General features: G+C 40.2%; 1 protein-coding gene across 1 annotated transcript in view; it reads right to left on the reverse strand.

Moving 5' to 3' along the window:
• LOC124958888 (fatty acid desaturase 2-like protein FADS2B) overlaps positions 1–18200 on the reverse strand; it is a 30667-nt gene extending 12467 nt beyond the window's left edge. The window contains exons 1-5 of the mRNA XM_047517438.1: positions 17631–18200; positions 10309–10419; positions 7616–7813; positions 5898–5999; positions 418–543 (exon numbers count right to left, since the gene is read on the reverse strand). Coding sequence (XP_047373394.1) covers positions 418–543; positions 5898–5999; positions 7616–7813; positions 10309–10419; positions 17631–17948 — 855 coding nt within the window. The 5' untranslated portion in view covers positions 17949–18200. The remainder of the gene's footprint in view (positions 1–417; positions 544–5897; positions 6000–7615; positions 7814–10308; positions 10420–17630) is intronic.
• Between the last annotated feature and the right edge of the window lie 3597 nt (positions 18201–21797).

Genomic DNA, 21797 nt, shown 5'->3' on the forward strand with positions numbered 1-21797 from the left:
AATGCACTGACCTCTCCATATCATCCCTAACCTGTGAAGAGTCAGGCCAGCCTCAGTTATGTACTTTCTAATGATGACTTATGTTGCCTCAGAGGTAGTGATAAGCACTGGGCAGGGACCCGGATGTCACTGGGATTGCTCAAGCTGGGTGATGCAGGTTATCATATTTCCTGCTGTGGGAGGTTCAACGGGATGACCTTTAAGGTCAAAGAGTCATGACTCCAAATCTCCTAGTCTTATAAACCCAGATTTTGTTGTTTCAAACCTACATCCTGGACCTACAGAAGGAGAGATGCTCTCTGATAGAGTGTGAAGCCCACACTTCCAGCTTGATCTTTCCATGACTAGGACGAAAGCCTTTCTAGGAACCACTCCCAAGAACATTTTTCTGGTGCTCAGAAAAATAATTCAACAAACCTTGACGGGTTGCGAATCTCCAAGCAGAAAAAGTGGGCCCATGTCGATATCCGGGTCTTTCGGGTAGATGTTTGGTTTTACATGATGTTGGAAGTGTCGGTAATTCCACCAGTTTGCTGACAGGCCCTAAGGAGAATAGAGGCCTCGAAGGTAAAAGAATTATCTCCTGAAAAACCCTTCGCCATTACAGTTTTCTGCATGCATCCTCAAAGTCAAAATAAGATATTTGACTTTCTTGAGCTTTCCTCTGCTTCTGGGTCACAGGATGAATCACTGGACAAAGGCTCTCAGCTTATGAGTCAATCACCCTCTGATCCAGAAACACCACTTCAGGCTAAAATAACTCCTGAAAATAAAAATATATAAAAAACCCTACTGAAACAAAATGCTTTTCCATCTTTCTCTTATTTGAACTGCATTTAAAAAAAAATCTGAAGGTAGATGATGGAGCAGAGAGTATTATTTCTATTTTGCATATAAAGAAACCTCAGCTCCAAGACTAATTACTTCTGGGGAAAAAGTGGCCCCAGGAATCCTACTTCAATGAATATTTCAAAGAATCGTGGATCTGAAGTGATGTCCTTGGGGAGCTTGGCTCAGATCATTGTATGTCCTGGCTTCAATGCTCTCATATAAAAATAAAGGAGAATAAAAATATTTTAGCTAGTGCCAAGCTTGAATCACCTCTGATTGGGTTGTTTATGATTTCTTCTCTCTCGCTGAAAGTCAGGAAGTTTTAATAGCAAAGATTTGGAGGCACATCAAGCTAGTTTCAGATGCTAGATGTATAAACGCTGCTGTGTGGATTGGGCAAATCACTCTTCCTCTTTGAGACTCATCTGCATCCCCAGTAAACACAAAATAATGACATCTACCTCGGCAGGTGGCTCAGAGAGATAGGAGGTGCTGCATGCAAAGTGTCAGCACACTGACACGGGCAATTTTCCTTCATTTATGCTAATCATTTGCAGAAAAATAAGAAGCAGTCATAGTTTCTTTATGGCATATTTTCCTTTTCTTAATAACTAGTCTACCCATGTTCTAGATCTGTCCTGCCCAAGATAGTAGTCATCTGCCATGTGTGGCCAGTTGAATGAAGATGGGTTGTAAGTATAAAATACATTCTGGATTTTGGAGATTCAGTCTTAAAAAAAGAAATATAGGATACACCATTAACTTTTACAATGATTACATTTTGAAATGACAATATTGTGAATACATGAGCAGTAATAATGTCATCTTTTAAATGTGATTATTAGAAAATTTAAAATGGCACATTATTAATGTGGCTTATTTGTATTTCTGTTGGAGAATGGTGGTCTAGATACCATACATCTGTGGCAGAAGGGGACAGGCATGTGTGGAATCCTGTAAACATTAGCACTGTCTTTCCATAGTTCACAGAGTTAGCAAACCCCCTCCCACCCTGGCCGACAGGAGTGCAGTTCTCTTGTATTCTCTGATACTCCCTAAGATAGAGGGAGTATAGAGGGATCTCTCCCTCTAGCCCAGATCTTTCTGCTCTGTCTCATGCCCAAATAAACATCACATATGGAATATTTCCTTTTAGATATCTTGTGATATTTCAAATTAGACATCATCATCTTCTATTCCCCCTCCTGGGGCCTATTGCCCTCTGTACTTCTCCCATCAAATTGCTTATGACCCTTTGCTCTAGCAATTAATTATTTATTCATTCATTTATTCACTCTCTTGCTATTTACTTTGAAGTATGCCTATGTTGAATACTAAGCCAGACATTTGCAATATCAAGATAAAAACAGGCTAAAATGAGGTTCCCAGACCAAGAAAAACATCACCTAATGAGAACAGTAGTCAACTAAACAAGGGCAGTGTGATAAGAATGACTCTCTTTTTAATTAAGTCCTCCCACAGCCAATATTTGGCCTCTTCCCCCGTCTGTCTGTCATCTTTTAACTGATGTCTAGCTGTGGTAATTGGTAATACGGAGACAGGTTTTGATTGGCAGTAGATCGGGAAGTGGATCTTAATAGATGGGTTCTAGAACTTAGGACAGAAGCCGGTGTGAGGTTGGGTGTGATGTATACAACCGGCTCCTCTTGGGCCCCTCTCATGGGCAAGTGAGGAGGTTACTGAGAAGATTATAGGAGGGAGCATGCTGACACACCCTCTCCCTGGCTACCAAGTGTTTGGGAAAGTAGTCATGGAAAACAGCGCAAGACAGTTATTTTAGGATGGTCTTAATTTCAAATATTGTGCTCCATTATTCTTATAATCAAATTTCATTCTTATTGTTCTCAGAATGTGCATACTGGGGGGCTTGAAAAATATACTGCAGGAACTCATTCCATTTGGAGTTGAGTACAGTTCGAGGAGCTCTTATCCAAAGTGCTTGGGACAGAAGTGTTTTGAATTTCAATTCTTTAAATAGTTTAAAATATTTTCATATACATAAAAAGATATCTTGGATATGAGACCCAAATCGAAACATGAATTCATTTATGCTTCGTATGTGCCTATAGACATAGCATGTGCACAATATTTTAAATAAATTTTCTTTTGCATGAAACAAGCTTTTATGGTATGATGTTTTCCACTTGTGGCACCATATTGGTGCTCAAATATTTAAATTTTGGAGCATTCTGGATTTTCCAGGGAGGGGTGCTCAATCGTATTGCACAAAAGTCCAAAATAAGTGTATACTTCTTATGGTTTATTTTCAGAAGGGCTCTTTTACTGTAACACACCACAAAAAAACATAAAATAGATGTGTTTGCACAGTTAATGAGTAAAAATCCCAATGAATCTCAATAGCTGTGCCTTTTCCAAGGAGCGGGGAGGAACTGATATTAAGTGGAGTTTTGAAATTTGAAACCGTGTGCATGTAAAAGGCAGGAATGTTACTGCTTATAATTTTCTTTGTCATCTGTTTCCCGCCTACCCTTCCTCCCTACAGGTAATTTTCTCTTCGGCACAGAGTTGAAACCTATATTCATTTTGTTGGTGAATCACTGGCTTTGCCTGTGAAATGGCAGAATACTCCTGATTCTCTTTCAGAGCCGTTTTCCATTTTAGTTCTGTTTGTGAGCCATCATGGTTATATTCATTTCAACTAGTGCAAAATTGTTTTTGAAAGCACTGATTTTTTTAAAAAGTGCCAGCCAGGGTGGGGCTGGTCGGAAATATTCCAAATACTGGCACCAGATCAACTTCCAATTCCCTCTGGGGCATATGAGTCTCTGACTCAGCACCGGGAACAGAAAATGAAGGGCTCATTGCTTCAGTCTCATGAAGACATAAGAGACAACTTCTGCTTTTATTCTAGGGTAAGTATTTCTAAGTGAATTCAAAAACATACCTATCTAGCAATGGAAGACCTGGGTAGAATGGTGTGCCTACAGGAAGCTTCTGATTAAATGAAACTTGTCACAAAAAATGACATTTTTTTTTGGACAGACTTATAAAATATGAATCCAAAATCCAATTAATTTACTTACACCTCACTCTGCTCAATGGGAAAGTTAATAGATAAGAAAGAGTAGGTAACTACAAGTACCTTGCAGATCAATATTGCTATGATTTATGGTCTACTTTCCTATCTTCTTAATATCATCACATTAAACATTTTTATCAATGATTCTGGATCCTCATTTGGATTATGAAAAGATTGTTCCTAATATTAGTAACAAGTGAATATTACTAAGCATTTGCAGATACCATGATACACATGGCATGTGAGTATTGCATATAATCTTAACAACATCTCTACCTGTCAAAGTTATCATCTATCCTCATTTTACATTTCAATAACTGAAGTTCAAATGCAGAAATTAATGTTTCCAAGGTGACCAAGTAACTCACTAGCTTATTTTCCATGGAAGGCAGTTCTGTTGTTAGAGAAACAGTTGTCGGTCTTGGTTGCAGGATGGAATCAACTGAGAGGCTTTCAAAAAATATGCTGATATCCAAATCACACCACAGACAGAGTTAATCAGAACATCTATGATGGTGCCTAGGCATTGGCATTTTTTTAAAAAAAAGTTCTTTGGGTGCCTCTGAATAGCCAGGATTAAGAAGCACTGCAATGAAACCTCTACTATTTATATTTTTTTGTGGGGGAATACCAGGGATTGAACTCAGGGACACTTGACCACTGAGCCACATTCCCTGTCCTATTTTGTATTTTATTTAGAGATAGGATCTCACAGAGTTGCTTAGTGCCTTGCTTTTGCTGACGCTGGCTTTGAACTCGTGATCCTCCTGCCTCAACCCTCAAGCTGCTGGGATTACTGGCGTGTGCCACTCATTGACCTGGCTTCTACTATGTAATATTGTGCCACAAACGTACCCACATCCCAGGTTGTGGAAGTTCACTTAAATAGTTAACCTTTTTGAAGATCCACCTCAACTGAAAAAAAGGGTGCTACAAGCCCCACCTCAAGAGAATTACGTGAGACACCAGGTTGAAGGGAATGGTTCTGAACTTGGTGCTTGGCTGACTCAGGTCTGACGTGCCTTCCCATCTGTCCTCCCTTATGATTTACTATGGCAGGTTACTGCTCCCTGCTCCCTGTGGGCCTGGCTCCAGTAGCTTCTTTACCCTCTTATTAGTTGGCCACTTCCTCGATGCTGGAGGCTGGGGAACCAGACAGCCAGGTTTTTTTATAAGACAGAGACACTGTGTTAGGAAGGAACACAGTCTCAGAGTCAGGGCCTATGGAAATTTCCTAAGAGAAACTGGCTTAAATGCACGGATTTGGATTAGTGAAAGATTGAGAGGGTTTTGCCCTTCTTTCGGACCAGAGTACATAGTCACCGAATCCTAGAAAGTCATAGAGAAGAGACCTAGCTTAACTCCTGCTATTACAGATGGGAACACGGACAGTCAGAGAGGGAACAAGATTTAATCAAGGTCACACAGTGAGCGGTTACAGGGACAGGGCTGAAAGCCACTCATAACAGTCCTCTGGGTTCTGCAAGCCTCCTCTGGAACAGAGCCTGACTTCGTTCTCCTCCTTTTAATGTGTCCCCTGTGTCATTTCCTTTACTTCTTCAGTGTCTTCCAAGGTGAATCATGTCTGCTGGATTCTCCTAGATTCCCAGCAAAACAAGATTTCACTCCTTTCTAAGCATTTCCCCATTTATGATTTTGTAGTGCATCTCTTCATTTTTAAGGACACAGACTTTCTTCTGGGTCATGGTTCCTTAAGGCAATGGTTGCCAGGTTTTCAGACAAATAGCCTTTTAGGTTAATGAAAACTATAAGAGCTTCTTAAATAAAAATCAACATTTTCCTCCTCAAATCTAAAAATCAAGTGTAGCACATATTTTGTAACACTGTATTTCAAATCAACGTGTATAATCCCCATGATTAGTACATTTACATTCATTTATGGGGCAACGTAAGCTTTACTGAGATGAGTATGGTTAAGCCTGGAAACTGCTGCTTTAGGAAATGATGATCAAGACTCCCCAGTATCCTTCCTGGCACCCTGTACCTTGAGATGACACATCACAAATTTGTGCAGCAGGTGGTTCCACTTGGACTTCTTAAATATGGAAAGGTGTCCTATGTCGTGCTGCAGAAATGAACTCTGAGCCTAGGAGAGACAGAGTTGTTAGAGAGGTTGCGAAGTCAAAAAGAACTCGACAAGCCCATTTGTACCTCTGTGAGCCTGTCTGAGAACAATGGGGGGCCTCATCTGACCTCTATCCAAGAGGAGTTTCTATTTCTCATATCCGTCACATTCTAACTCCACCCCTCTGTGCAAATGGTTCTGTCAGCTTGGAAGTCTCTCATTATCACAAAGTCCTCCAGTGTGGAGTGGGAAGTCTGTGGACCTTGGCATCAGGCAACATTTTGTTCTTCATGACTCACCAGCTAAGTGACTCTGGGCAAGTTACTCAGTAGCTCTCACCCTCAGTTACTTATCTGATACAAGGGGATAATAATACCTAACGCGGGGAGGTGTTGTGCAATTTGCATAATATAGATTCACCCAGCTAATGCTAAGCACAAAACAAACTTTTGTTTCCAAAAGTTAATTTCCAAATAATAAAGCAAGTTGTCCTTTTCAAAAATAAATAAATAAATAAATAAATAAATAAAGACAGAAAAATTCTGAAATTCAAAATTGTTACTGTTATTTCTCTACAAATCCTTTGCTCTTGTTCCAATAAGAACTAAATGTCCCTTTTGGCTCCAACAGCACATGCTTGTTCCTCCTGCTGGCATTCATTCCCCTCTGCCCTGCACTATGTTCAGCAGAGGAATTATTGCCCATTTTGGATGACATTTTCTCAGGGACGGGGAGTCTGTGAATTTCTCTCCATATCCACACAGTCTTGCGCTCACAGGAGGCCCTATTCAGAGATTCATCCCTAGTCAACAAGGATTCAACAAATGCCCAGCTACAAATGGATGGAACTTGAGAACATTATGTAAGTAAAATAAGCCAAACTCAGAAGGTCAAGGGTCATTTGTTTTCTGTCATGTGGAAGCTAGAGAAGAAGAAAGGAAAGAAAGGGAAGGGGAATCTCATGAAAATCAAAGGGAGATCAGTAGAATAGAGGAAAGGGGTGGAGGTAGGGGAGAGAGGGGGGAAGTGTGGGGGAGTGATATTGACCAAATTATTTTGTTACATTGTGTGTATGCACAGATATGTAACAAATCCCACCACTATGCAACCATAATGCAAATATAAGCACATGCACAAATGGCCTGCTAAGCACCAGTTGTCATTATTTACAAAGGAACTCTATGTTTTTATTCTTTTATAAAAAAATGTAATCTTTTCTCTTGGAGCATTCGTGGTCTCATGCGCTAATAAATGGTGGCAGATTAATAAATGAAAGATTAAGATGTGATGGGTATTATATGGCCTAGGATGGAACTTTGGTTCCTGAAATTGTGGGAACAGAACAGGTGAACAGTAGCCACTGTCATTAACTAAGCCTTTACCCTCTGCTGGATACTGTGCTGGGTAGTTTTACACATGAACTTGTTTAGTTCACTTCAGAATAATTCCGTATTTATTATTATCCTCATTTCACGTATGTAAGAGCTGGGGCCCAGAGTCATTTAGTAACTTGGAGATAAGTGTCTAACCTTGATGAGAAACTTGCCAAGAAGTGTAGGCTGATGCTGACACTAAAGAGGGAGGAAGAAACCCAACCTCTACTGAGACCACCGCCTGGGCTCAGGACACCAGCTTACCTGAGACACTGTGAGAAGAAAGGAAATGAACAATGTAACAGTCCAGCCATTGCCAAAATGACACAGTATCAGCCACACCAGGACTTCCAAAATCAAGATCTGGGCGAGGTGGAGGAAAAAGAAGCACAGGTTGGCACTGAACATGTTTGAAGCTTCCAATGTCCTGCGCAATTCTTGGAAATCTTCCACCAGCTGGGACTGTGAAGTAAATATTGAAGGGAGGAATTAATTCCTTCAGGGGAAAGGGAACACAGAAGAACACAAGTAATAATCTGTTCTATTAATTTAGTAATAAATTATTTTATGAAGAGAATTTTATGTATACAGATAAATGCCTAGAGTTTAAACAAAACCAATGAACAGACAAATGAAATGTCTGAAAAAAGGTGATGATCGCTTTTTCTTTCTGGAGATGAGAAGAAGGAAGAGTGATGTATGAACTGTTCAACAGTCAGGGAGCTCAGTCAAAAAAAGTTATTTTGTCAGGGCTAGGAGAGCAAGGAGAGCCCACTGAGAGATGTGTATGCCTGGCAGCTGTTTGTGAAAACATTAGTATTATCTCAGGTGTTGACTGAGATTCGTTTTTGTTTTAGGGATCTTGGCTATGTGGATCTGTATTACTGTAACTATTGGCTTAGTTTACAAAATGCTTCCCCTGTCATTGTTTAATGTGTTCAAAGGACTCTTTCATAGAAGAGGTGAGCACAGAACAATCTAGTTCACCTAAGTGAGCTCCACCAGACTCTCACTGGATACCCAGAAGCAACACGGGTTTCCTCTGGCATGGTGTGTCTGCGGGTTAGCGTGGTCCTGTACAAGTGTACTGAGCAGGCGCATGTGTGTGCTCATGTATGATGCTAGCATTAGTTTGCAAGTTTGATGCATCATACTGAGGAGCACGCAAAGGTTGGGAAGAATTATCACTTAGCCAGGACAGATGAGAAACTGACTAGGGTATGAGAGAAAATAGCACAGCTATCCAGATATAAAAAAGGAAAGGATTTGGAAATGAAAAGAGCTATGAAAGTAATTCTAGAAGTCAAAATTCTCATTTCAAAATTCACTGGTACAACATTTAAAGGACACACTGCCTACTGAAAGTCTGGATAGTGACATCTCCCAAGCCTCCACCAACCTGGGGATTCTGGCATCCATAGATAATTTTAATAATTATCGAATGTTAATCCAGCATCTCTAGGATTACTCTCAGCCTGGTCATATTTTCCACCCATGGAGTGTACAGACTAGACAGTGTCAAAATCCAGAAGAGTGACTGACTTGGAATCACCAGCAAATCAATGACATATGCTGGACTTCAACCCACACCCATTTTCGTGTTCAGGCACCAACTTCCTGTCGATAGCCCCATAGATGTACTAAAGGAAATTTATGGTGGCCCTTTGCCTTCTCAGACTAACACTGTTTTAGATAATGGCTATCTTATCGCTCTTAGAAATTGTTAGGGTTTCACTTTCCTCATAGATTTTTGTTTGTTTGGAATAAATGTTAAGCTTTGCATCAGCTTTCCTTTTTAATCTAGGGCCACCTACCCCAAATGATGGGCACATACCTGGAAGATGACCAATCACTAACACCATCACTGGGTTTGTGACAGTGAAAATATCTAAAATTTATTGAGTAGATACTGTGTCCCAAACATGGTTCTAAGTACTTCAAATAATATTACATCTTTCATTCTTTTTTTCAATAACTATTATGTAGTTGGTGATATTATTGTTGCTCTCTTATATGGAGAAACACTGAGCTACAGAGAGGTTTGAGAGTGGCAGGGGTGGAGTATGAGTTCAGACTGTCCACCCTCAGAGACCAATCTCGTAAACAGAGCTATGTTTAGGGCAGTAGTTGGTATATATTTATATCTTTCATTCAACAGCTATTTATGGAGTTCCTATCCCATGTCTGATCCTGGGCAGGCAGGTCTGAAGGACACAGGGATGACCGAGGTAGACATTTTCTTTGCTCTCATGGAACTCAGTTTAGCAGGCGAAGTAGTCACAGACATCAAAAACATAATTACAAACAGCAACTGGAAAAAAGGTGTAAGTTGCCTGGCATGAGGTAGGTGCTTAGAGATAGAAGTACTCTGGGATGAAGGGCCCTAAGTTCCATTTCTTTTTGTCACAGAGGTTTAAGACATCTATGCTTTCCAAGAGGATAAAATGGCTTTGAAATGTGCAGAATCCACTCATTCATAGTACTCTCCCCTAATCCATGGTTTCGTTTTTCATGGTCAAAATTAAATAAAAAATTCCAGAAACAAGCAGTTCATCAATATTAAAATTGTGCACCATTCTGAATAACATGATGAAATCTCCACCATCCTGCTCCATCCTGCTCAGAACGTGAACCATCTCTTCGTCCCTTTACAAATACTGTACACACTTCCCTCCTGTTAGTTACTTAGTCGCCATCTTGGCTACCAGGTCAACCATCATGGTGTTGCATTGCTGGTGCACAGGGTTCAGGACTATCCACAGCACTCACCTGGATACACTCAAGAGTGAGGATACACTCACTCTTGGCATGTATCCTCTGTGGATAGGGGAACTACTATACTCTATTGCAGGTTTGCTCAAGCATAGCAACTGGTTTCTCACAGGAAATAGTAAATTGGCCTTTAAATATGGCTTGTTTCTATCCTTCCACATATGTGAATCCTGAGACTCACTTACGTTTTTGTTTCTCTCCTGGTTGGGCTCTCCCGGGGCAAGCTCTCCAATAAGCAGTGGCTTGAGGTACAGCTTCACAACATCAAGCTCCAGATGCATGGCCCTGAAGGCATCCTGTAAATCAGCGAGACCAGTCAGAACCTCGAAGACACACGTTTATTCATAGATCAGCCCTCCTCCTCACCCAATCTAGAAATGAGCATAAGAATCCATTATAGAAAATTAACTTTTAAGTCCAAGCTTATGGTTCAAGTTGATAGATCCAAATTATTCTTGAGACCCTTCTAAAAAAGCATAATGCTAGAGACCCACCTGTTGTATGCACTATTTTTCTAGGCATGACCAGTACAACCAGACTCTCCCAAAGCACTGATGAGATCACTGTTTATTTTACTCAACATCAGAAAAAATGGTTGCTTGGGTTTATTGGCCATGATGGGTCTTTCAAGTCCAGTATCAGGTTTCTCATGGTAGAGGCTTACACTGTCCGAAGCATGCAGCAGCCAAGGTCAGCTATGCTACCCCATCTCCAGTTGAGGGCTCCTTGGTGATTCTTGCCCAGGTCTCAGAAGAATGAGGTCCCATGAATTGGTTATTTCCAGAGAAGGGCTGAATTTGATAACAGTGGTTTAAGATCATGAGAGCACACTCCTTGAGCCCTGGGTTATCTAAAGTAGTACACTCTTGGCTAAGCTTGTCACTGAAAGACTCCAATCACTCTATTTAAAATGTCGTTAGTAAGTGGCAACTCTACATGACTTTGAGAAGAAGTGGGATCCGAGAGCCTGTTTATGCTTGGAGGCAAGGGATTTTTCCTCTCAAGGATTTGTACGGTCTTTTTTTTTTTTTTTTTTTTTTTTAAGGATTCCACAGAAGGGAGATGCTGAACTTTTGCTCTTATGGCTTTGGGATGGTAAAGATTAAAAATGAAGAAATATAATCAGTCATAGCTTGAATAAATGGAAGTCATGCAAGCACTCTGGGTGGCTTTGCACAGTACTAACTCAGCAAGTGGTCTTCCTACACTTAAAATATGGCTTTGACATTTACTAGCTGTGTAACCATGGACACATCTGTTGATTTGTTCATGGTGTTTTATATTCTCTTCCCTAAATGGGGGTGCTGATAGTCCCTCAATTTCCAATGACTCTACATTGCTCATTCAACTTCTGCATACTTCTTATTACCCTCTTGGGAAATGACAGGTTATATTATTTCAAAGATGGTTTTAAATTTTCACATTCTAGATCCTAAAGCTAGTTCTCCTCAGCAGGAAAAGAGTGATTCAGTAGTTAAAAAAGTGATTGATGTATCTGTATCTCATGATGATCCACATTGAAAAAAAAATCATGTTCTTCTTGCTGTTTTGGAGTAAGGTTAGCATGGAAAACAACCTGATGGGTCAAGGTTAAGGTGTAGAAGAATGAAATTGATTGCAATTTCATCTTCCAGTGTGCAGATAATAATGTTTCTAATCCCCATTGAGATTCACAGGTCAATTCTGTGACAATGGTTATTGAGGAACCCCAGTTTTCCAGGACACCAAATAATGATCTACTATGTGGAGCTTTATGCACTACATTAATTAGACTATGAAAAAGGGAGCATAGGTAGTCTTAGAATATTCAATAATTTTCTAACAGAATCCAGATACTGAGTAAGTTGTGAAATCACTTCTTGAAAGTCCGCAAGAACAGGTTCAGTTACCAACATTCTTGGGCAAGTATGTTCCTGCTGAAGGAAGGAGGGGGAGTAATAAAGGAAAAGGGGATAATGCCAGTGTTTACAGAGTGTGTCCTGTGTCCAAGGGACTCTGTGGGCCACTCATGGCTATTGCCTTACTTCTGTGGGGTTCCATTACTTCTGTTGTACAGACAGAGATGCTAAGTCTCAGAGGGGTGAAACATCTTGCTCCCAAATGTCAGTCAATAGCAAAGTCAGGATTTGAACTCAGGGCTGTGTCACTCTAAAACAATGAAGCCAGAAAGCTCCATGACAGTCTTGACATGTATAATTCTTTCTCAAAGGCCACAATGGTAGATTGTTTTGAGGTGATGCTAAAATCAGTTTGGATCTGCTGGGAAGATCAGTTTCTCCACTGCAGATTTCAGTCCCGTAATGCACATTGCCTATGGCTCCAGGCTGCCTTCCTTGACTTAGTTTCCTTATACCTTCCATGTGCCATCTTCTCTACTAGAGCCTTCCCATTCAACAGCACTCTATGCTCTTCTATAGTATTGAAGCTTTACACATATGGTTCCCTTTGCCTTGACTTCCATCTTGCATTTACCTACAGTAAAGCTCCTTCCTCACCCTTCAAGATCTACGTAAAGTCAATCAGGAAAATTATTCATGATCACCCTGGGCATCCATGACATTGTTCTTGATGACTTTCCAACTACGTTGTAATGAAAGTGTGCGCCTCCTCTTCTTCAGTGATTTGTGAGTTTTTGAAGACTGAGAATATGTACTATTATTGATCAATATATACCTCATACCCTCACTGTGCCTTGGATGTGGCAGGTGATGAATACATGTCCGATGGATAAGGAAGAGGGTCAGTGACTAGATGGAGACAGCGATTCTAGAATGAGGAGTTGGGATGACCCAAGTCATCAAAGGTTGCAGGTTTCTAACCTCAGCATCTTTATTTCTGACACTTTTGCAAGTCTTGTGTTCTTTTTGAGCCTTTCGACTCCCTTCTCCGTCATCATCTTCACTCAAGTTGTCCATAAATTTTTAGTATTGATCATTTTGAAAATGAGGATTTCCAGAATAGTATTAACATGGGAAAGGTGTGATTATTTGCTTTCAAAAACACCTTGGAAAGATTGTTAATTTTTTGCCATTATTCAGCGTGTTTTACTGTAAAAGCAGTATTATCCCTAGTAAAAGAGCGAAGTAAGTAAAGATCGCCCTACCTTTCGATCTATACATTCTCCTGGAATTCTTATTCTGGATGCCACCACTATGTTTCCAAACCAAATACCCATAAGTCAATCTAGACTCTGTCATCAGGCTTACTTATCCAGTTACTCATCTAATACTATAAATTAGGTCTCCTAAGTATTCTTCCCACCCACCTCCTCCTCTCCACTCCTGTTGTCCATGCTTCGTCTGGACCTTGAACATGTTTCCTGGGCTCCCTCCTGGTCTTCCTTCATTTCCACTGGCCCTTTTTCTACTTCATCCTCTATCTAACGGCCAGGTTGATCTTGTGGAGAAATACCAGTTTCCCATGGTCCATTTTCATCTATTAGAATTTGGATTCCCTTCTCTCTCTTTTCTCCTACATCTCTGTATAAGTAGAACCATGATTCAAGTGAGAGTCAGATTATAAAATTTGCACCGCCCAGGAGAGATGAAAAGTCAGATTCTCACTTTCCTTTCACCCATAGCTCAGACATGATGTCTGTTAACTGCACTGAAAAGGATGAGCGGGGATTCTGTGCTGAGGTACTGCTGTTGGTAGGGGGAGAAGAGGTACGTGCCGTGAGGGTAACGGGCTAACTCCTTAGGTCGGCAGGCAAGTTCCTTTGTCTCCCTCCTGTTTCTTTCTTCCCTGCCTCTCCTTTCCCTTCTTCTTCTCTCCATCTTTTTCTCTTCTCATCATCATATAATGACAGTCACTGACATTAATTGAGCACATACTTTTGGCTAGTAGTGTGCTGAGGAAAGGAAGTGGCTAGTGTGGGAGGCTACTGGGGTGCCCGCTCACAACATGAGTTAAGTCTGCACGCCTCCTCTGTGACCAACTCTACTTCCCTCATGCCTCAGCCTCGCTTCCATTGGCTTGGCTCACACCAAACCATGTGGGATTCTCTCTTTTGTAGTTGCACGCAACTCTCCCTTTTTCTACGTACGAGTCACCCAGATCATAGAAACAAACTTTTCCCCTATTTTCTTTAAGTTTTTGTCATTCCTTCCTTATCAAGTTCACCTTTGACTCCCACAAGAAAGAACTTGAGTTTCTCAGAGTCCCTTCTAGAGTGTGATGTACAGAGAAGAGGAAGGGAATGATCAGCACACAGGATGATAAACCTGCTTTCTTTGTTCCAAACACGCTACCTCTGTACCCATGACAAGGTTGCATGTATGTTTCTCACATAGCGTGGTGTGTACTATTGTCTCATAAAATTTATGGCTAAACAGTTATTCATATGTATGTCTTGTCATCAAAATGGCTTTGTAATCCTCATTTTACTGATTGCAAAATAGCTCATCATGTTGTAATTACATGCAATGTTTATAATAAATTCTCCTTGTTTGATTTAAAGAAGTTTTCTGGATATTCCTGGGTGAACTTATGTAACCGAAAAGACCTGGGTTCAAACTCTACACTGTGGCATTAATATAAAATCATATAACTGCAGTCAGGTAACTTGTGTAATAATTAGAGCCTTTGTGCTAATTTTGTTTCATAGGCTTTTTTTTGGTAATATTCCTTGAAGAACACTAGACTACCTCATGGAAGAGTAAAGTAGTAATAAAATACAAGAATGGCTATTTATCGAGCATTTACTCTATCTGAGAACCATAAGAAGTATTTCATTTTATCTCCACTGACTTTAAAATAAACTAAGATGAAGGTATTATCATTTCCACTTTCTAATTAAAAAAAAAAAATCTCCAAAGGCTTAAGCAACCTTCCTTAGGACCTTCCTAGTAAGCATGGAATCTGGATGCAAATCAGTCTTGTGTTCTTCCCAAACCTGTGCTTTCAATCATTAGGCTGGATCCCTAACAAGGACTTTAGCACAATTGACTGCATGAATGAATGGACTAATGATCCATGGGACAGACCACTTAGGTATAATTATCTAAGGAGATCTGTATAAATAAAAGAAAGTTGTCCCATTTGGGGAGGTGCAACCACAGGTCCAGGACTGGCATGCATGGACTTTGGTCCCCACTATCAACCAGGGCACAACCTGCAAACACCTCACATATCATAGGGTAAACTTCTGACCTCAAGTACCACTGACTTGATGTTCTTCTGTCCTCCTTTACTAGAGAGAATGATGCTTCTTCCACCACACACTCTGTTCCCAAATTGAACGAAACATAATCAGCAGCCCAAGCTGATGGTGGACAAACATAATGATCACATTTCAGAATGTGGATGCTAGGTAATAATACAATATTAGCTAATTTACTCAACTTTTACCTAATGTCTGGTATTGTGCCAAATACTGTGCATGCATTTGTTCCATTTACCATAAGCCACATAGGTCATGCCATTCCTACTTTGCAGATCATGACACTGAGGCTCAGAGCATTTCAGTAACTTTCCCACGATCACGTAACTAATTCCGACACTCAGGTTCCCTGTCCTCTGGGTAGCCAGTGAGTACTGAAATTGTCAGAACTCTTCTGGCAACATTCATTATTCTGGAGTCATTTTTCCTTGGGGAATCTTTTCTCTCAACACTTTTCTTTTCCTAAAGTCTAAGGTACACAGTTGACAGACCATATGATTTTCTTCCTTGGCACATTTAAATCCTAAAGTGCTATGGGTATTTCTCCCTAAGGTTCTGGTGGTTTCTATTATGTTAATCAGTTCTTTTTTGGCTAGAGTTGGACAGAAGCATAATCATTTGCCAACTCCCAGGGAATAGAAATTATTAGAAAATCACAAATTTATCATGGGCTGCTTTAAACTCCATAAAGTTATCCATTATTTGGTTGGAAACCCATGTCCTTGCCAACACATCCCTTAATTCTGTGACTTGCGTTAGCAAACCCTCGTCTATATTTTCTCTGAATTGTGGGTGTAGGGGATGGGCTAGAAAAGGGTATGTGGTCTATTTTTCCCATTACCTATTAGTTAATATTTCTCCTGTTATTATCACTCAAATATTCTCCATCTCACATTTTTCTATCCGTTGGATGTCTACACAGTGTGGATCTTCCCAATGTATATGATACTCCCATCCCTTGTCACAAACTTATGCTCATTTTCTTAAGGAAAGGTTGAACCATGTTTAAAAAGTCATCATATCTGACAGGAGTAGTGGGGCTGTGGCAGAATAATTTCAGAAAGACATCCATCTGACTGTAAGTATGTGACTAGGAGAATAAGACCTAGGCAGAGAAGACATGAGAAATTGGAGAAAAGCTGAGAATTGAGGAAAAGAGAGGTCGATGGTATAAAAATTGAGAACTTCTATATTTTACAAAGTTTTCAGGTATCTACAAATTCTGTTATTATTCGCACATACCATGTACTGTCTAGTGTTTAGCAAAATGATATCTCCAACTGTATGTTTTGAAACCAGTTGGAGAAGTTATATGCTAATTAGTGACATCAAGGTGCAAAAAAGAGCCCAGGTTTAAATTTCTGTTCTGTCATATCAATTTTGTGACCTCAAATTAGTGGTTGTCCTCTCTAATCTTTTGTTTCTTCATCTGTACAATGGTGGGAAATAAAATTCCCGGTTGAGAGAAAACAAACAACTTTCTAGAATATTTTTAAAGGAATTCCTAAATGGACTTAAGAGTTTGGGAGACCTCCTTATCAATATTAAAGGGAAAATTTGTCTTTTAAGGAACCAGGGACTTTGTGGTTAAGCCTTTTAGAACTGTCACTAGCTGGCTGTGTGGCACATTTTTACCTCTTTGAACATCAACTTTCCATCTGTAACATGGAAATAATATTCATCCCCCTCATGGGGAGGTTTAAGTGAGTTGGTGCATTTTAGTGCATCCATAAAAGTAGGTTGCATCACGTTGTCACAGTGAATGAGCTCCTGGATGCAGTAGAGCTCTGCAAACTCTAGACATCCAGGTAACTGTCGTTTTTCTTCATTATTAATGCTTTCATGCCCACTGGATGAACTGCTTTCTTTCTTTTAGACACTCCAATTATGGGAGTCTTAGAATTATCTACTTAGGGGAAGGCATTCTTTTTTCCAGATTTTTTCCATTTAGTTGTAACTTCTTACAGTGATTTCACTTCAAAACAAAGCAAAAGGGGGTGGGGGGAGGAAAAAAGACCAACACCAAACAAAATAAAACAGAACACTAAGAACAAAATGAAATCCAGAATACACAAATAGAGTATCCAGTGTATACATATGAGTTCATCCCAAACTGGGATCAGATGACAGGTAGCCCATGATCCTAATTTGCTTCCAATTGCTTGCTAGATAGGAATCCTGAAAAATTGGTTTGGGAGGAGATGAGTGATGGTAGAGCCTGAACACATAATTGAATGCTTTTGGGAAGAGAGCCAAGCTCCTCACCACCCAGCAACTCCGCGGGAGGGAGAAGAAGGGAGAGAGAGGGAAGGAGAGAGAGAGACTTGGAGTCTTGGCATTTCTTACCGTGGCGTCTTCCCCAGCATAGTGGTTGAGGACCCGGTGCCCACCTGGATGCCTTTTGGCCCAGTCAGTAACATTGTAAACTTTTCGATTGATTACCAGCCATTGGTCGGTCTCCTGATTGTGTCTCTGGATCTCTTCCCAGGTGTACGTGTTGAGACTTTTCCTGAGCAGGTTGCTCTTGCCATTTGCCACCTGCTTTTCATAGGTATCAGTTTTCCCATTGGCTATTGGTTTCCCATTTGCCTGGTGCATCTCACCGAGGTGTAGCTGACTCCTTCCTGCCAGCCTCCCTTTGTCAAGCTTTTCTTCAAACTTCATGGTCAGTAGATCCTTGGGATTATCTGAGTGGGCTCCTAAGACCTCTTATCCTCTGCTTGGACCATAAAATGACTGCTTTTCTTCCCTCTCATTCCATTGCAGTGTGATGCCCACACGGAAAATTTTATAGCCTCGTTGGCTCTTCACAAATCTGATAGTGCGCACTTTCCCAGCCTGTCCTTACCCTTGCCTGTTGTGACTCTTTTCTGCTCTGAGGGAGGCTAGGTTACCCTTCTCTCTTCACATCTCTCCCTGCTGACTGGTCTCTGAGCAGCATCCTTCTTCATTCTTAAATGTCTCTGCACCAAGAGCCCCAGCCAATGGCAGACGGCAGAATGTTGAGTCCCGCCCCAGGGGGTGGGGCTAGACTCTGGAGGATGATCCTCCCGCACTGAATCCAGGTGGGTTGGATTTGCCTGCTCTCTGATGTGCCTGCTAATGCAGACCTTTAAGTTTGTTAATTCCACATGTGAGCAAAAGCTTTCAAAATCTCCAGGATGACACAATGCTTGGTGGACTTGGGAAATGTTCTTTTGACAGCTGTTATTTCAACCAAGGGCTTTTAAATACTTTAAAACTTTTTTTTAAAAGTTTTATTTTATAAAAACAAAAACAACAATAGCAACAAAAACCCAACCATTAAAAACCCAAGTTGACATAAACCAGTTATTTTCTTTTCTTTTCCTTTTCATTTCTCTTTGAAAATTGCCTAAATCTTTCAACCCATCTGAAGGTAATAGCAAGGGATGTTTGGTAAAACACATGATGGTTTACAAAGTCCCTGTCACATGTTTTAGCTCTTTTAATCCCACATCAATCTCTTGAGGGAGGTGCTGTTGGTGCCCCATTTTCAAGTCAGAAAACAAGGGCTGAAGTTCTCAGGTAACGTGCCAGAATCACCTCGTGAGTGAGGACTAAACTGGTGAATGAATCCAGGTTCTCTGATTGCACATTCCAACCTCTTTCATCCTGTTCTCCATACTTAGGGTTATGCATTTGTAAAAATAACTTGCCTTGGTGGTTTAGAAATAAGGCAGAAGAGATGCCAGAGTACAGAGGGATTTATTCTAACACTAAGGGACAAAGGGACCTGTTCCAGTATTATTTATAATTCTGAAAAATCAGAAGAGGCCTCAGTGTTCATCAATAAGGAAGAAGGGCTATATTAGTTATGTATACATTGAATATTATGGAGATATTAAAAATAAATTTTTACAGAATTTTTAATGGTACAGACTCATGCTTGCAGTACAACAAAGGAAAAATTAGTCAATAAATTGTGCTTACTGAATGGTATATGATTGGAAGAAAATAGACCCAATTACTGTCATTAATTTTCTTTGGATTTTATTCAAAATTTTGTTCTTTTGTATTTTTTGTGGTACTTCCCAAGTTTCTTTCAAATAAGTATGTTATTTTTAAAATTTAGAAAATGGATTTTTTTATTGGTGCACAGTAATCGTACACAAGGGTGGGATTAATTTGATGTATTCATACATGCATTTAATATAATTTGATCAGTTTCATTCTCCAGTATGTCCCCTTTCCCTCCCCCGATCTCCTTCCTCTACTCTACTGGTCTCCCTTCATTTTCATGAGATCTTGCTTATTTCCTTTTTTCTCCAGATTCCACATATGAGAGAAAACATGACCCTTGACTTTCTCAGTCTTGCTTATTTTGCCTAATATGATGCTCTCCAGTTCCATACATTTTTCTGTAATTGACATGATTTTGTTCTTCTCTATAGCTGAATAAAACTCCTTTGTGCTTATATGCCACATTTCCTTTATCCATTCATCAGTTCATGGTAGGGAACCAAAGAAAGAAGGAAAGATAAATCATAGATATTGAAGATAGATGGATCCGGAGTTATATTTTAGCTTGATCAGTTATTAACTATAGAACATCAACCAAAGTACTTCTTTGGGCTTTAGTTTTCCACCTTGAAAGTGAAAGAATAAGTACAATTTTCAAGATTTTAATGAATTAGCATAAATTCCATTGTATTTACAAAAAAATCTCAGTTTTCAGGATTTCTGAATTGGAGTTACCTAAATCCAACATGCATGCATTCAGTATAGGTAGGTTACATGCATAAATTCATGGAAGTTTAAGAATAGCAATATGTTTGGGACTTTGGTGGGGGCAGCTCAGGGGCTTGGCTAGGGTAGTTTTCTAGAACTTCCCGTAATGTGATTTTACTGTGTCATACCATCAGATACACTGGCAGGAGAGGTGTGTAAGCATGTGGGGTGGCTAGAGACCTTTATGTCACTCATATTCAAGCATAGCAAGGATAGCTTTGTCTCCCTCTTCATGTGCAAAGTGTCCAGATTGTTCAGAAAGTATTGGTAATGGGGTTTTCCTAGCAAAAGTCCTCAGTATGCTTGGCCCCTGTTAAATCTTCTTTCCGAATGGATGCAAGTCCGTCAGAACGAGGCTGGGTAAATGTGGGCTGTTCAAATCTTTCCAAAACATGGAGGGGACTGTGTCAGACCCACAGAGAGCTGAGTCCTCCTCAGGTACTGCTCCTGGCTTCCTCACAAGGCTCCATCTCGTCCATGGGGACTTGTAAAAGTTAATGCCTCTCTTTAGATGTAACATTCAAGATTGTCACGATTACAAAAGATGTGTTTAACCTAAACCTTCTTTTAAAGATAAGATTCTGAGATATTAATCCCTTAAAGAGTCTTTTGTAAAGGTGACACATTTTTCCAGGGCAGGGTGAGCCATCTAGTCATTTATCCACAACTCCATTCTTGTAACCTGTGTTGAGTGACTTCCAAAGGCAGGGGCTTCTGTGGGCTGGCACTGTGCCTCCAGGCCCTTTCGTTCTCTTAAAAATAGTTGGGTCTCACTCAACAGGACATCAGAGTGGGACTTACTCTGACTCTACCATGCCAACTATTTAGATTCCAGGGAGAATCAGACCAGTTCAACCTTCAGAATGCTGGTGTGCCCACCGCATCAGCCTGGAAGTGGTTGGAGACATTATGGAAGTTTATCCGCCATCGAGAACCTTCTTCCTTTCCCTTAAGTTCGTGAAAATTTACCCATAACTTTGTATTTTTTGCTTTCCATGCTAGATAACCTGGCGGTGAAAGACGGATAAAACTTTCTTTTCTCTGTATGAAAAACTGCAGAAAAGAAACAAAATGAATAAAGAAAATGCACCCCCGTCCCTATGTATTCCGTTTCTTTGGAGAGAGCTAGATAGGCAGGGTTCAAAATCAAGGATCAAGTCTTCCTGTGCCATGAACTTGGACAAGCACCTTAACCTCTACGTTCTTCTGAGATCTCATTTTAAAACCATGATAAAGCTAATAATACTAGTGCCCTATAGATTTTCCTCTGTAACAAGTAAAATACAATATTTCTTTTATTTTTCTTTGTGACAAGTAAATATGCTGAATTCTGTACAGTGCTTAAGAAAATACCTGAAAGTTCTCTAGAAATGTTAGCTACTGGTATTACTCTTTTAATTGACATCGTAGCTGTACCTATTATGGGTATGGTGCATATTTCAGTACACATATATAATGTATAATGATAAAGTCAGGATGATTGGTATATTCATTAACTTTTTTGGGGGGTCAACAAAATTAAAATTTCTCATGCTCAGTGAAATAAGCCAATCCCCCAAAACCAAAGGCAGAATGTTTTACCTGATAAGTGGGTGATGATATAAAATGGGGGTGGAGGAGTTGGGGGTGAGAGAAGAATGGAGGAAATTTCGATTACATAGAGGGAAATGAGAGGGAGGAGGGAGTGTGGGTATGAAAGATAGTGAACTGAGACAGACATCATTACCCTATATACTTGTATGATTACATGAATGGTGTGAATCT

This window comes from Sciurus carolinensis, chromosome 11 (assembly GCF_902686445.1).
Source record: "Sciurus carolinensis chromosome 11, mSciCar1.2, whole genome shotgun sequence".
Lineage (NCBI taxonomy): Eukaryota > Metazoa > Chordata > Mammalia > Rodentia > Sciuridae > Sciurus > Sciurus carolinensis.